A 15,558-nucleotide genomic window follows, 5' to 3' on the forward strand; every position below is an offset into this window, starting at 1 on the left:
AGAGTTCTTCCAGCTGAGCTGACAATGATCTTGTTTGTATATATAGAAGCATTAAAAATTTATATATGTGGAGAGTAAATCTATTCTGTAAGTACATCACTAGGCAACACTGGGAATGGTAGAAAGTGAATCAATAGGTGTATCATCCCAGTCAATTCTTCATGGAACATCACCATAAGCAGTCCAGAAATACTATTTTCAGATTCCTCTTAATTTCAAAACCATTTCATTGGTGATTATATTATATTATATTGTCCTTTCTGTATTGCATCCAGGTACCAAACCATGAATAATTTGAACATACAAAGTAGGAACATTAATTTGTTTTTAAACTGGCACAGAATGGAGAGGCTCATAATGTTTAGTCACTGATACAGCTGATATTCCCATTGGCAAATGCTACCTACAAAAGGAAAGATGACTTAACAAATGTGTGTCACACCTCTATCAAGGGTTCCCACCAAAATGCGTAATTGTGGGGAAACAGTTGCCACGAGAGGGCACAGTTGAATTACATTTCCTTAGCAAACGCAGTGAAGCCATTTACTGTTGTTTTCACATAACTATGCAATTGTATCCCTGGGAGAGCACTGGACAGCAAGAATGCTTCCCCTCATTCTCATTCATAGGGTGTCTTCCTGCATTGCACTAAGATTTAAAGTATTGTTTGACCAATTTTCATAAAGTTTATCAAGCATTTTAAAATACTTCAGATATTTATTAAGTAGCTTGTCCTGCAAATGCAGTGTAAGAGAGGTGGAACAAAATATTCCATTTAGAATGACAACAAATAAAAGCAGCACTACAGTTTCTTTGTGTGAGAGGAGGCTTGACTTAGCAGGTGGTACCTCGCAAAGTTTAACAACTCATGGTAACAAGATGGAAAAATATGCAATAAGGTACAATGTCACCCTATGCACAAGAAAAACAGTATAAAGCAAGCCATACTGCGATCTTGAACAGTAAAGTAGTATTCACTGAACCATAAATAAATATCCCCTTTGCCTAACTGTAACATGTATAATAAAAATTATTTTCATACCTCCTAATGTCACGTTGCCATGAAGAAACCTCCCTTGATAAATAAGCCGCAAGATATTTGGACTGCTGACTTGTTCTTCTTCCCAATCTGAAGAGAGAGAGAATTTCCACAGTTACATTGTGAAAAAAACATCTTTTGTTATTTCTCTCACCTTTACCCAGGAAGAAAATTGGGAACAGGACTCTTTTGCTTAAAACACTAAAGAGAGATCACAGGCTGAAGGTACAGGAAGGTAATTCAAGACCAGCACTCGAAGTCTATTCTTGAATTTATTGTTTGACACTGGGCATTCAAACACGTAATTTTATGTCTGCAAGTATAAGTATTACTGATGTCACAGACTGCAGGATATATTTAGCACATACACAAGTCCTAAAGAAAATATTTCATACATGCAAATTGCTTCCTGGTTCTTGATACCCAGTCCATTCTGAAGTTTCCCAAGCCATGCTCCCCGTCACCAGCTAACTGACTAACTGGAGCTGCTCTCCAGCAATGGGAAGCTGCCGCACACAGAGCAAGCGCGCATGTGATGGGTCACTTGAAACAGGACTCTGAGATCACAGCGCTGAAAAAAGCTCCGGAGGCAGCTCAGCACCGTTCGATGATGGCCAGATCCAACCAGTTCCATGGCTGGAGGGGGCAGGGACCTGAGCAGCCCCCGACTGCCACCACAGAGCCAGAACAGAGGCTCTCTCAGAGCAGACACCCACCAATACATTTTAAGGAGCTTCCCCAAGGCTGATCCATGGATGTTTTTATATGGCAAACCGTGGTTCGAAAAAAAGCAAGCATGCATTTTCCTATAATGCTTAAGCCATCATAAATAAATGATAAGCTTAAATGGTCTTTTCCTAACTCTTTTTCCATTCCCTGTCACAATGTGAAGAACAACTAAATATGCACTTTGCTTTCAGAACAAGTATCATAAAGCCTTGAAATGTTGAATTTAAATGGTCTCTCTGGGAATACAGTGTCTTCTGTTTCTTAGATGACCAAATATCTGGCAACAGTTGTTCACAAATGTTCTCTCTTTCTGCTTGTAGTGTTTATATAGCAAAATCAATATTCAGCAAGGGATCAGGACAAGCCACAGAAACCAACCTGTTCACTGGGAACATACAATTAACATACGGGCAGTAGCAACTGGCACCACAAAAGGAGAGGAACTGAAAAGGATAGAAGGGGAAGCATTTGAAACAAAAGCCATGGCTGCAGAGCATACAGAGAGGCATCTGGTGCAAAAAGCAAGCAGGCAGAGACGTGGGCAGCAGGAGCCATCTCAGCCCCAGACCACGGCGGGGGCAAGGCACCAACAGCAGAAGCTGCAACACTCCCAGGTGCTCCCACGTGCCTAGTTTGTAAGATTAGATTAAATTAGGCAACCAAAGCTATTTGAATTTCAAGTATTTCCACTTAGGGTCTGATTCAATTGTCTTGCAATTCAAGCACATGCCCATTCTGCTATGCTGTGAAGTGGGCTACATTAAGGATCTGAATTATCACACTGCTACCATAACAGTTTTATTTATTTTTACTCCATACAGTCTGAACTCCACTATACTGTGGCTGTAAAGAGCAGAAATCCAGCCAATTGACAGTGCCATAATGATGTAAAACCACAACCAAAAGAAGACAGACTAGATTTTGGCACAGGTATTTTCTCACTGTTAAGCTGCCAAGTTACCCATCCTTTTAATTTCTGCTTCTTGGCTGGAAGTCTGAAACATTTCTTTCTGACATGAATTCAAATTTTAATTTCCACTGATGACTAAATGGGCCAAGGAAACACTGAATCTTTTTTTTTTTTTTAAAGTTCAGATAATTGGTCTACAAGAAAGATGTTAATATTATTTAGAAGAAAATGGGGAGGGGAAGAAGAGAACAGGTAACTATCCAGATGATACGCATTAAAATAAATTTGGTGTTTTCTACTGCAAATAAAGAGATCCTTAATTAAAAACTCTATTGCCAAAAGAGGTGGGGAGAAGTTTGCCTTAATCCTGCCAGTATGTGACTGAGGTTATTTCATCCCTTTTTTCCCCCACAAGATCATGACAAGTCAAAATGGTGATAAAAACAATTGCATCATCTGTGTTTCAAGGATACTTTAGTCCTCATCAAGATTTCTCAGTCCTGTGGCAAAGAGGAGCACTCTCAGTCTAAAAACAGCTAATGGGCTAATGCTTGTGAAAATCTATATGATATTCTGAAGCGAGGGGGGGGGGGTTTCTGTCTTTTAAATTGAGACCATTCTTCTTTGCAAATTAAATATTCATCAAAATTCAGAGCACTCCCTCAGGACAGCAAGTATTTGAACCGAGGTTTCCATGTCTGGTTCTACTTTTTTTTAAGGAAGAGACTTTAAAGTCTGGGTTTCTTCCCAACTCTAAACTCAGAATCTGCAACTTTCAAGCTCTTCACGAGACTCTGAACATGACATCACGTGCTCAGGCATAAACTTGAGTAAGAAAAAAAAATCCAGTTCTGCCTTTACTAATCCAGATAAATGTACACAAAGAACATTTGGTTATGACAACTATGTTATAGGCACACATTAAAAAATGTACAGCACAGATGCTATGTTAACCTATTTTTTGAAGTGTTTTACATCTGTATCTAATACTTCAGAAGACTTAAAACCTCCTCTTTCATTACATATTTTACTAAATACATAATACTGCATCCCAGAAAACTGAACTTTTTTCCTGACCTCAAAGAACAGTTTAAGGCCTAAAATACTGATTATCAACATTAACTTTTTGGCATAAACGATCATCCACCATATGTCTTTGACAAAAGCACCACAGAAACAGATAGTGCAATGTTTTAGTTTGTCTAAATAGTAGTCTTTTTAACATCAAAACAGTAACCCAAATGAAGTCCTGTACCAAAAGAAGCATTTTCTTTCATCGTATGTAATGCTATGTCTGTGTTTTGGCTATTTTCCCATGAAATCATAGTCGGGGAGAACAGAACCACTTTGTTTTGGGGAACTATTCACATATGTGAATACACATCTTAAGTTCTCAAGCCCATTTTCCAAAGCCAGTATTCCTGCACGACACCAAGTACATTCACATAAACAACATCCAGTCTTTTAATGTCTCTTAAAATGGGCTTTTATATTTGTTTTTTTCCCTGGAAAAATATCAGTATTACAGATCCTTTCCAAGATAAGGCAGTAAGGAAAAAGTACTTCAGACTCAATTTCACTAATGCATTCCTGTGACTTCCCGTGTTTTATTTTAGCTGTCCTCACATAAGAGGTTTTATATCTCCAACATTTCCTCACACTTACTAGATCCTCTAACATCAAGAAAAGTGTTGAAAGATAGGGGGAAAGAAGTACTTCAATTTGGGGAAGCAAATTTTAGAAATAAAGTAGGAAACAGTCCTGACGTCTAAAAATCTGCCCAACTGAAGGAACTGTGAAAAAGAAGGCAAGACAACTGTATTTCTGCATAAATCTTTGTTCAGATAGTGAATAAACACACTTAATTTGAATGTTGAGCACGGAGATCAGTTTATCGACACTTTAGTCAGAATATACAGCAAAGCTCCTTGCTCACCAGGTAAAAAGCCAAAGCCACTCAGCTACTCACCCATTGGCCAGTTGTCATACACATGTTTTGCAATATCTGCAGCAGAGTCATTCGGTGAAAACAGGAACTCTTTTGTTTTCCCGCTTACCAAGATGAGGCGCAAATTTATCTGGTAAAAAAACCCCAAGACATCAGTATTAGGAAAGCTTACAGAGAAGACTTAAATTTTTTATTTTTTTACAGGTACTAAAAAATTGTTGTTGGTTTTGGAAGACTGATCCAAATGACTTGAGAAAACAGTTTAACATGTTAACATATGTTAAAAAGAGGGTCAAAGAGGTCAGTAAAATGTTGTTCACATACCCATAATCTAGGAAGATTAAATTCTAACAGCTGGCATTTTTGATTATAAACATCGGAAGATTCTGTTAGTGATTGAATCAACTGTGCCAGTAAAAAATAGCTTTCAATAGGGTAGAAACATATTCTAGCAAGGACACATAAGCAACTCCTGAATGAAGAGGAAAAATACAAACCTGAAAAATTAACTTAAATGGAGAGCATTAAAATACCAAAATCTGCTCCTGAATAGCCTGTGAGCCTAAATAAAAGCCCTAGAACGCTCCCTCTTGATCTCAGCCAGTGCAGCTACAAAACACCAGGGAGTCAGACAGCATCCTTCCTTGCTCCCAGCTGCCACAAAGTTTGAATCCCTCTGCCAGTCTTCTAAATCCAAAACTTCGTCCCACCACTTGTCTTTCACTACAAGCAAAGTGAGGTCCACATGCAGCACAGTAATAACATCCCACCATAATTTTTCTTTGGTTAATTTCCTCCATGTAACCACCAGCACCTTCAGCCATAATTTTCCTCTCTTCTATTTGCAAATTACTGAATATAATTTCTTTTCCATATAGCATTAAAATAACACACATAAAGAGCTCAGTATGACATTATTTACAATGCAAAAGAGATTAAATTTTGGCTCCTCAAGCAACTGTTAGCAAGGTCACAAAATATGTTTGGGTAGCTAGCACTTAGCAATGCCCATGGCAAGCAGGAGTCTAGCTGCTGTTGTACTTCGACCTACAAGCCCACATTTCATCAACTTGCAGTGAGACTTCAGCAGACTAACTGCTTGGATACTTTTTTCCAAGTCACACTCTCAAGCTGTGGCTCTCACTTTAAGGCAAGCTGCAACAAAGCTTTCTTTGTTGGAATTCAGTAAACTGTTTTCTACATCAAATACCAAGTGAAAAATGTACAGCAATGTCCAAGTTTTCTAGACTTCTTGAAAAGATCTCAGTGCATCATATCCACCGAACATGACAGCTCTGCCTCAGCTACCTACTCTCCACTTACTTCAGAAGGTCTTTAGGCAGCTCGTCTATTCCCTCTTGAATGCTTTGGCTTGGATTCATCCTACCTATCTTTAAGCACCTAATGGAAGTATCTCTATCATCCAGCACACTTCAAGGTCAATGAAGGAAATGACCCCTCCTAAAAGCAATTCAGTCTCTATTTCAAAGTGTAGCAGGTATAAAAAGAGTGAGCATAAAAGGCTAGGTTCTCCTCCCTGTCCTCTTACTAACACCCTTCGGAAAAAACAAGTTCTCCCATTAGCCCAGGAAAGCAGCCAAGTGGCAGCTGTCTCTAAGAAAGCACCATGGCCACTCCAAGAGTATCACTGCATACCAGGAAATCACAAAAAAAACTTGAAGGAGAGAAACTGAGGAAATGCTGTTTAGTCAAAGACAATTCTTCATAAAATTCAGAATACATTTGGCTATACACATTAAAGTTTCGTTTTCTTTGAAATTTCCACAATGATTAAGGAATTATTTTCAAATTGCAACAATATTTAGCAGAAAAAGCAGATCAAGTTCTACAGTTCCTGTTTACTCCAAAAACCTGACTACTGTGATGAACTACAGCTACAAAAATTTGTTGGACTATGTTCAGGTGTTGTTTTGCTTATATTTTCAGTTTCAGTACTTCCCCTCCCTTCACTGTCTCCATTTGTGTATGTATAGACAACACTTATATATATAGTTCCTTTAGCCGGACTACCCTAGATAAGCTCTTCAAGCTATCTCTAGTGAGACACCTATTCCCTCTTTCATCCTAGGAGCCTGTCTCTGCACAATTTCTTCTATTTTGTCCTCAAACAAATGACTATTTCTGAAGCATATTAAATGATATCTCGCCAGATGCTTCTGTAACACCACCAGTAATTTCCTCTGTCTACTGAAAACATCTTCTGTGACATTATCCCAAGAGCACATATACCTTCTTCATAACTGCACCACACTGTTTGCTCAGTACTTTTTTGTGCCCTTTTCTACTTTGATCCTTTCAATTATTCAGCCTCCAAGCTTTTATCTTGCCTGTATCACCCTAAAGCACACAGGTCCAAATTTCATCCCACTCCTATTACTCCATCCCTCAGAGAGAAAGGAGGCTAGGTGTGAAGAAGTATTCTGCATCATAAAGATGTTTCAGATTTCCCCCATGTCTGGGCACCAGACCTAAGAAATCCCCCCCAAAGTTCTTCCTCTCTACATTACGAGCACTTTTCAAACTTCATGTCATCAATGAATTCTAGCAGCAAGACGTCTTTACACTTACCTTTGTCTTTAAATGACTCAGGAAACATCAAAATTCATCTGACAGTTGGTTCATAATGAACCTAATAAGAAGCTCTCTCTGAGCTGCCTCCCCCCCACCTCAGCTAGGTCCTTTATAGTAGGCTCACAGACACACAGTTTTTCTAATACATTTTAATTTCTCCTATTTAACCAACAGTTTGCAAAACAGCACCACATCAGTTACTAAGTACATATTCAGATGACACTACAAAAATGTGCACGTAGAAAGTAAGTTCTTTTCATCTGGCTTTTGGAAGTGCTGTGTACTGCATTTGATTCCACTCTCTCTATACTTCATTATCTTTAATTATTTTTTAAGCATTAATGCACCTTATTACAATACCAACATACCGCCAAAAATTTAGGAAATTCAGACTGCATCATGAACTGTTACTTGTACTTGGAATGGGCTGCCTGTTTAAAAGAACAAACAAACCAACCTCAAATTTTCAGCACCAGTGCCTACTGTAGCCTCTTCAGCAGCAGCCCATGTGCCTCTCACTCCAATTCCCCATATCCATTTTCTATACCCTAACTGGCTCATGAGACACCCTCTTAGCTTGCTCCCTCTGGCTAAGCAGTTCCCAAACTCTGAATTTATACCGTTTATGTAAGGATTTATTTTGTTTCATCTGTGTGTAGTTTACCTGTGTTGGGGGTTGCCTGGTTTGAAGACCATAGCACTTTGCAGGCAGGAGACATAATACCAAACCATGCACTCCCTAGAACTACCTGATTTGGATCCTACAAGGAGATGACTAAAAAAAACCCCAAAAGATTAGCCCTGCTCAGCACTTAAAAGCATGATTATGGCACTGCATTAACATAGAAGTGAAGTTCTTCTTCTACCATAACATTAGGGAGACACATTTCTTTTTATTCTCATTACTGACTTTTGAGATTACCAGCCACACTAAAGTGAATACAAAAAGGAGATGAATATCACTGAAAAATAATCAAAACTAACTTGGCTTCCTGAAAAATTTGATTAAGTCATATCTCTGCAGTTAATATACACCAAAAAAATCAATATAAGCAACATGGCGGGGGGGAAAAAAAGAGTGAAAAATGTTAGATCCTTCTTTCCCCCTACCTCTCCAAGAGTTCTCATTGCTGAAGAGCATTTCTTCTAGTCTTACTGTGAAATATACAAGGCACAGTGAGATAAGATAATCATTTTACAGGGTATATTACAAAGTATGTGTAAAATGCAGGATATATATTTTCATTTTAAAAAAAATCACCACATATCAGCAGAAGCCCAAAATGAATTTTTAAGTCAATCAAGCAGGTGTTACATCAAGTGCAAAGAAACAGCTGTTCTAATGAAAGGTTCAAGTATTTTCTTATTTATAGTACAGCATGCCACTGACATATTTAGTTTGCATGTTTCTCTCTCTCTCTCTCTATGTATATATATATATATATATTTCTTAATCTTGACTTGAAGGAATCTTAGTCTTGAGTTGTGCATCACATTACCCCAAAGGGTTTGAAGCAAATAATCCCACAACTTGCCTTCAAATTTAGAGTCTAATCTCATTTCCCTCAAAAATATTGGGAAATTTAACTACTTGCAACTGCTGTACTACTTAATTCTGCAAACAAACTATAGGGTATCTGAAAAAAATATTTCTGGCAAAATTCCAGAAAGCTCAGAACTAAAAGAAGAAAGAAAAAAAAAAAAAGAGCATATGTGTATATACATTTACTCAAAGTGTAGAAAAAAGTCTTGGCTAGGTAAAGAAATTTTGACACAAAAGCATCAAATTATAATTTTTCAAGTTAAGAAAGGAGTCTTAGTAATCTTAGCTATCCTGTATCCTATTTCCTACATTAAAAGCCACCAAGGAGGTTGTATCTGTACCCACTGTAACCTTAAAATCCCTCCACCTATTCTTGTCAAGTGTCTTGGTCTCAAGAGACTTCTGCAATTCTCAGGGCCTTGAGAAGTTCGTTCTTCAACCGGGGATGTTACAACAACTGTCCTGATTTTGGTTTTTCTTTTTTTCAGGGTACCAAAGGGAGTTCCAGCCTTTTGCTACAACCAAGTGATACGGACCACATCCTCACACTTCCGCATTGTAGTACCAACTGCAACGTTACTGCTGAAAGCAGTCAAGGGCAGCCAGAGTATCAGAAGAAGGATTAAATACAATTTGCAGACTACATCCCCTCTGCACAGTTATGTAATAGCACATTCTCTTTGTGATCTCGAGCATGCAAACCTCACCCTCTCCCTCCCACCCCAATCTCATAATCACAGCTCCAGTAACTACCCCATCTGCTGCACTGCATACACAATAAAAATTTTCAGTGTAGATTATATTCTGCAAAAAAAAACAACCCACCACCAAACAGTAAACCACCCCAAAAAAATACTATATTTATGAAAAGACTATAGTAACAACTGTGACCACAATTTTTGGAAGAGAAATTTGGGTCACATATATGCTGACGTAGAATAAATTGTTTTTTCTTTGTTCTAGGCATGCAAAGTTTGTTCATTCTTAAAGGCATACCTATAGAACATCTTAGTGCCACAAGTGCTTCTAATTTCACAGCTAATGTTAAATAACTGGGAAGTCACTTTAACATTAATAAACATTGTGTAGGGTGTAAATCTCGTTTCTTAATGTTTCACTGACTTCCCATCTATTCAGTTAAACAACTTACTTTGTTATCAATTCTATGCTCCATCCAGTAGCAGCTTAAGATTGCTCCCCATCTTACAATTAAAATGCAGAGAAGGAAAGGTGTCATATCAGCACATGCTATGCAGCCCCAAGTTTAAACTAAGTACTTTTCTTCAGCTGTTTTAAGATTGAAATATATACACAAAACAATTTTTTCTTCAACATCCAATACACTTACTTTCTAATTGAAGTTCATTATTGTAAGAAATAACTTGGTTCTCTAAAGACACATTAAGGTTTCCTAATGGCTCTAGGCCAAAGAGAAACCTCCCAGCTCCACTTTTGTGACTGAATTCCACCAGATTTACAAACGAAGTTGAACCAAGCCCAAATAACAGTCTAAGCATCACAGCGGCATCACACAAGCCAAGTCAGCAGGGACCTGCAGGTTCTAGACACCAGGTCACTCCTGGAAATGCATCCACCTGAATATAATGAAGAACTTCAGTTTTTACATGCCCTGGAAGGCTGTTGTAGACCCTGAGCTGCTTCACTGAGTGGTTTCTTCTCATTCCCAGCTTAAATTTATTCTTGAATAGGTTACATTCACTGATGCCCCACCTACATCACGCTTTAGCCAAAAAAACCTTGGGGTTTTGACAGCTTTCTTTTGCATCTGCAGACAAGGACACACTTCGCTAAAATTAACAAGCAAAGGTTTTCCTCATTAAAGGGCTGGCCCTTGGTGGGAACACCGTCTTCAAAGTTCTGAAGCACATCAATAGAGATTAAGGTAACTGGGCTTGGGTAGGCCTGGAGGGGACCTATTAGCAGCCTTCCCACGCCTGAATTACCAAAACAAGGACCTCTTTACTGAGGTCCAAGACAGAAGACCAGTGGACAATGGTCATAAATGGAAACAAGAGACTCTGAACTATGATAGGGTAAAAAGTTTTCACCCTGAGAATCTCAAAACAGTGGTCACTCAGAGATGCTCTGGAAGCTCTGGCCTTGTGGATTTTCCAGGTCCAACCGACATAGCCCCAAGCAAATTCAGTGGTGACCCTGCTTCCAGTAGGAGCTTGGGCTAGAAAATTGCTCAAGGTCCTTTCCAAAGTGAATGATTCCACAATCCACTTTAATCCATATCTGCTTTAGTTTTGTTTAAACTTTCTTAAGTATGCATAATTAGAATGATACACAGTATTTCAGGAATTTATAAAATGCTACTAGAACCTCCTTAAATCAACTGCAAAAGCCTCTCCATTCTCAATACAAATACCACAACTGTCTTACATTTCTAATGCAGTAATCCTGCAATGCTCTTCTCTAGCCCAGCTGTTTCTATGACATAAGCTTTCAAGCTTGCATTTCAAAATACAGCTTTTAACCACCCATGATGTACAGGATATTTTTATTTTAATTCAATTAATTCTGTTCCTATTAATTCAGTCTTTGGGACAATCCCATCTCCACACAACACCACAATCATCTTCTACACTACTCATCATCAACAAATTTCATCAGCATACTGATTTTCCTTGTCCTAGCGGCATAAATGAAAACATTACAAAGACAGCTGGTCCCAAAATTATCTTTAAGGAATTCCACTGAGCACGACTGACAGCCTGACACTGACATCCTGAACACTGTACCTTACCACTTTCTCCACCCAAGTCACACACTCTATCAAACCCTGCCTGCCGCAACTGATCTCTTCCTACGCAATATCAACTACTCACTGAAGTCCAGACAGATTACACCTCTTCTGCATTTCCCTCGTGAAAAACACTCTCCTTCCAAAGAAAATTGGCTGATGAATCTGTCATGATCTAATTTGGATAAATAGAAACCATGAATTTTATTCCATTATTTCTTCTCTGCTCCTTCTCAGCATCGTTCCTGAGATGGTTACTCATCTGTCAAGTTCATAGTCTCTCTTCACATCTTTTCACTCATCTAGCATGCAGATATTTTGTAACTTAACATCTTCAACCTGAAGAAATACCAAGCATGCAAATTCCTCAGATACACTCCTTGTTACTAATCCAGTACATTTAGTTTAATCAGTATCTGCCTCCTTGAAACCCAAAGCCTTTACATATACTCCTGCTTTGTTTATTCTTCCATTTGATTTTAACTGTATCAGCTCATGGTCATTGAATCTAAGTCATTTCCCCAAGCAGCCTTCTGAAGACTTCCAGAATGTTCTGGGAATTTGAGACACATCCAGAATAATAATATTAGCTCCTTCTCAGCCAAGAAACTAGCTGGTAGAGGGATTGAGGTGCACAGGGTAAGAAAGTAATAGAGCAGAAGTATAAATCTGCAGCCCAACAGTGCAAGCATTCTCAATGAGACAGAAGAGATCCTTGATCCTGGATTCTTCTTCAAGAGTAATTTGGTAAAATAAATAAAACTACAGTTCTCATGAATCACACTTCTAGACACCTGTTTTCACCAGATACTTCATAGAAAATACAGGCAACTTAACCATACTTCCCCAATTGAACACCTAAAATTTACACCTGGCAACACTCAGAACCCCTGTATTTAGCTACAGCACCTTGCAGTACCTATAATAAATTTACTTTGTATCAGGAAAAAAAGATTGACATGGAACATGAGAAGAAACATAAATTGTCCATGTGAATGAACAAAGCTCTGAAGTGTCATTGCCAGCTGCGTCACTCATTCAAAGCCACACTGCTTGTGAAAGTAGGGCAATCCCAACACAACAGCAGGTAAACGTGACAGCACCCTGCGTCACTCTATTCAAGTCTAAGGTGAACTTCATACCAGTTCCTATGACATGCTCACCTTTAGATTACTACAAAGTGAAACAAATATGGTTTTATGTGCAATGCTTGCTCAAACAAGGAATGGCTAAGGCAGCTTTCCACTGCTAAAAATTTATTTAGCAGATTTCAGAAACTTGAAGTGAAAAGAAAGAGAAAACCAAAAAAGAGCATAAACAAATTTTATTTAAAGGGGGAAAAAAGCAAAATCCTACAAGCATTTAACTCAGTAGCTATGATAGAACTAGCTGTTTCTATGGAAACCATGACACTCTTGAACTTAAAATCCTAGTGCTTGGTCACACTTCATCCATTTCCTCACTTCAATTCAAGTAACACAGAAACAATGGCAATATCCTCCTATGAGTTCCAGGGTTATGTTTTCAGAAGAAATATCTAGGAAATACTGTCTTTCAAAATAAATTAATACAGCCACTATGATAAATAAGCAGTAAAATACAATGGATTTCAGTCAAGTTTACATAGTGTTTCCTTTACTATCCTATTTGCATTCCTGAAACAATTCTGGGTTGGTTTGGTTTTTTGGGTTTTTGTGGAGAGGGATGAGTGAACACAACACACCAATGTGTCTGCTGGAGCTAATTAAGAACTAAGAATTTTCACTGAAAATCAATTTTAATAAGACAGTAAAACCCAAAGAATAACTTTTTCTTACAACATACTGGTTCTATAAGCAAAAGATTTTTTCATGATTTAATGAAGTACAACTCCACCATGGAATAATTTCTCTCCCAGAAGTACAAGAAAACTGAGGCAGTCCCTTACCTGAAATAAGGCAAGTGATCAAGTACCTGGTCTTCTCAGCTCAAACGGAATTTTGGCTACTATATCCCAAGTACATACTTTAGTCATAAACCATCTCCTGCTGCCCCCTCAAGAGAATTCACTCTGACAGGGAAGACTCAAAGACCTACTCTGATTATTCATCAGCCATAGTCAGGGCAGTTTCACCCTGCACATGTTATAATTGTTTTAGTCCATGATGATTGTAATGTGCAAATTACACAACACAGAAAACCTTTAACTTGTCTTTAATACATGTCAGAAGACCAGGAGACTTAATACAGATAGTAAAAAATGCAGAAAGTAAATCATGTGGCATTCAAGTTTGCTATTTTCAAAGTTCATCCTTTCAACTCAGTCTTACAATAAGTGTATTTTTAGTGAGGAATAAAGTGACTAAAACACAAAACAGAGAAATTGATACACTCAGATTAAGATCAAATTTAGGTAGAGACCATTTTAACAATTGGTATCCCACGCTAAACCAGTCAATTCCAAACACAAGAGTGGAAACAGTAGTAAAATTGCATCAAATGTCAATGCCCACAAGAGAAGTTCGTGCTTGCAAACTGAACCAGTTAGCTCTGCTCAGCACAACCACAGTGAGAGGGTTTGATAGCTATGGTAGTTTACAGCCTTGTGGCACTGTAAGTAGCTGTAGCCACCTTGACCCCTGAAGGTACCATAGAAACCAACACGTGGTGGTCAGACACCGATGTCTGACAACACACTTGGTTAGGGTGAGAACCCATAATCCCCTGGTTTAGGGATTTGTGCCTTTTAAAATGATTGGTTAATGTTTCCTCCTCCCTGTTTTATGTATGAAGTTGTAAATAGTCGTTTCCCTCAGTTAACTATGTATTAGTTCTAGAACGTTCTGTACTCCTCGATATCCCATTGGTTACTTCCCTTATTCCCGCCTATGTGCTGTTCCCATTGGTTTCCTCAGTTTCAACCCCGCCTCCTTCCCTTTGTCCCATTGGCTGTATCCCTTATCCCCGCCTTTCCATCCCTCAGTATAAACTCCCTGGACCCTCGCATATTTTTGGCTCTTTGTCCTTAGTGCCTTTACGTTAAGAAACCTTCCGGTGGAACCTATACGAGGAGTCCCCTCTCTCCTTCTTTGCCTCTGCCTGCACACCTGACAACCAGGCCAGGAGTAGCTCCCTCGGGTGAGGAGCTCACCCTCTATCCCTTTTGTGTGTGAAGCCGCCGGAACCAGAGGGTGCAGCCAGACCTCCGGGTGTCTTTATTTTCCTGGCTAGTGTGCCCTCACAGCCTCTGTTCTCAGGAGAGACTTGTAAAACAGGAACCACGTCATCCTGCTGTGACATATCCTGGGGGTCGCTGGCCTGTAGTACATGGAGTTAGAGCTGAAACTCTAACACAGGCGTTTGTATGACTTCTTCACAACCTACATATAATAATAGCAGAGAAGGGCATTCCAGGGTTTCTTTCTGAAGTGGGAAAAGAGTGTGAGCAGGAGAGAAAAAGAGAAGAAGGTGTCTGTTTCTAGATTTCAATCTCTGTCTCCCTAAAAATATCTTTTAATGACACACATCCCAGTGTTTGACTCCAGAATTTAAAAGTGAAATCAGTGTGTACCATCTGTGTTACCATTCTGCCATCTCTTCCCAAGAGCTGCCCCTGGATAAGCCCAACACCTTGTTTTCACCTTCTCCTATCAAGCTGATGTTTGAAGCTTAGAAGTCCACCACACAAATATGATTAATGATAATTCTAGTCACTTAAATTTGGATTTAATTCTGATATAACTCAGTAATTGTTCTAATGTGCTCTGTAGAGAGAATATATATGCATTATTTTAAAATATTATTTAGGACAGTTCAATGGCATCTTTTAAAAGACCGATGCAAGATCACAAAGTCTGTGAACACTTGCATTGTGAAATGCCTAACATCTCCAATTTGAAAGTGAACACTACTGCAGCTGCTAACAAAGGAGAACATACAATTCCAAGGAACCAGTTCCATACATAGGTACTTTTTCCAAGTGGAAGTGGCAGACAGATACTCTCTATCCCTTCATAATCCCCAATCAATTATTTTTTTCTTACCTTTAACC

The 15,558-nt window shown here is 38.7% G+C and overlaps 1 protein-coding gene across 1 annotated transcript in view; it reads right to left on the reverse strand.

Moving 5' to 3' along the window:
- The window catches only part of UBL3 (ubiquitin like 3), a 58,781-nt gene that overhangs the window by 5,471 nt on the left and 37,752 nt on the right, over window positions 1-15,558 (reverse strand). The window contains exons 2-3 of the mRNA XM_032099524.1: window positions 4,648-4,756; window positions 1,043-1,129 (exon numbers count right to left, since the gene is read on the reverse strand). Of these exons, the coding sequence (XP_031955415.1) occupies window positions 1,043-1,129; window positions 4,648-4,756 (196 nt within the window). The remainder of the gene's footprint in view (window positions 1-1,042; window positions 1,130-4,647; window positions 4,757-15,558) is intronic.

Source organism: Corvus moneduloides, chromosome 2, assembly GCF_009650955.1.
Source record: "Corvus moneduloides isolate bCorMon1 chromosome 2, bCorMon1.pri, whole genome shotgun sequence".
Classification (NCBI taxonomy): Eukaryota; Metazoa; Chordata; class Aves; order Passeriformes; family Corvidae; genus Corvus; species Corvus moneduloides.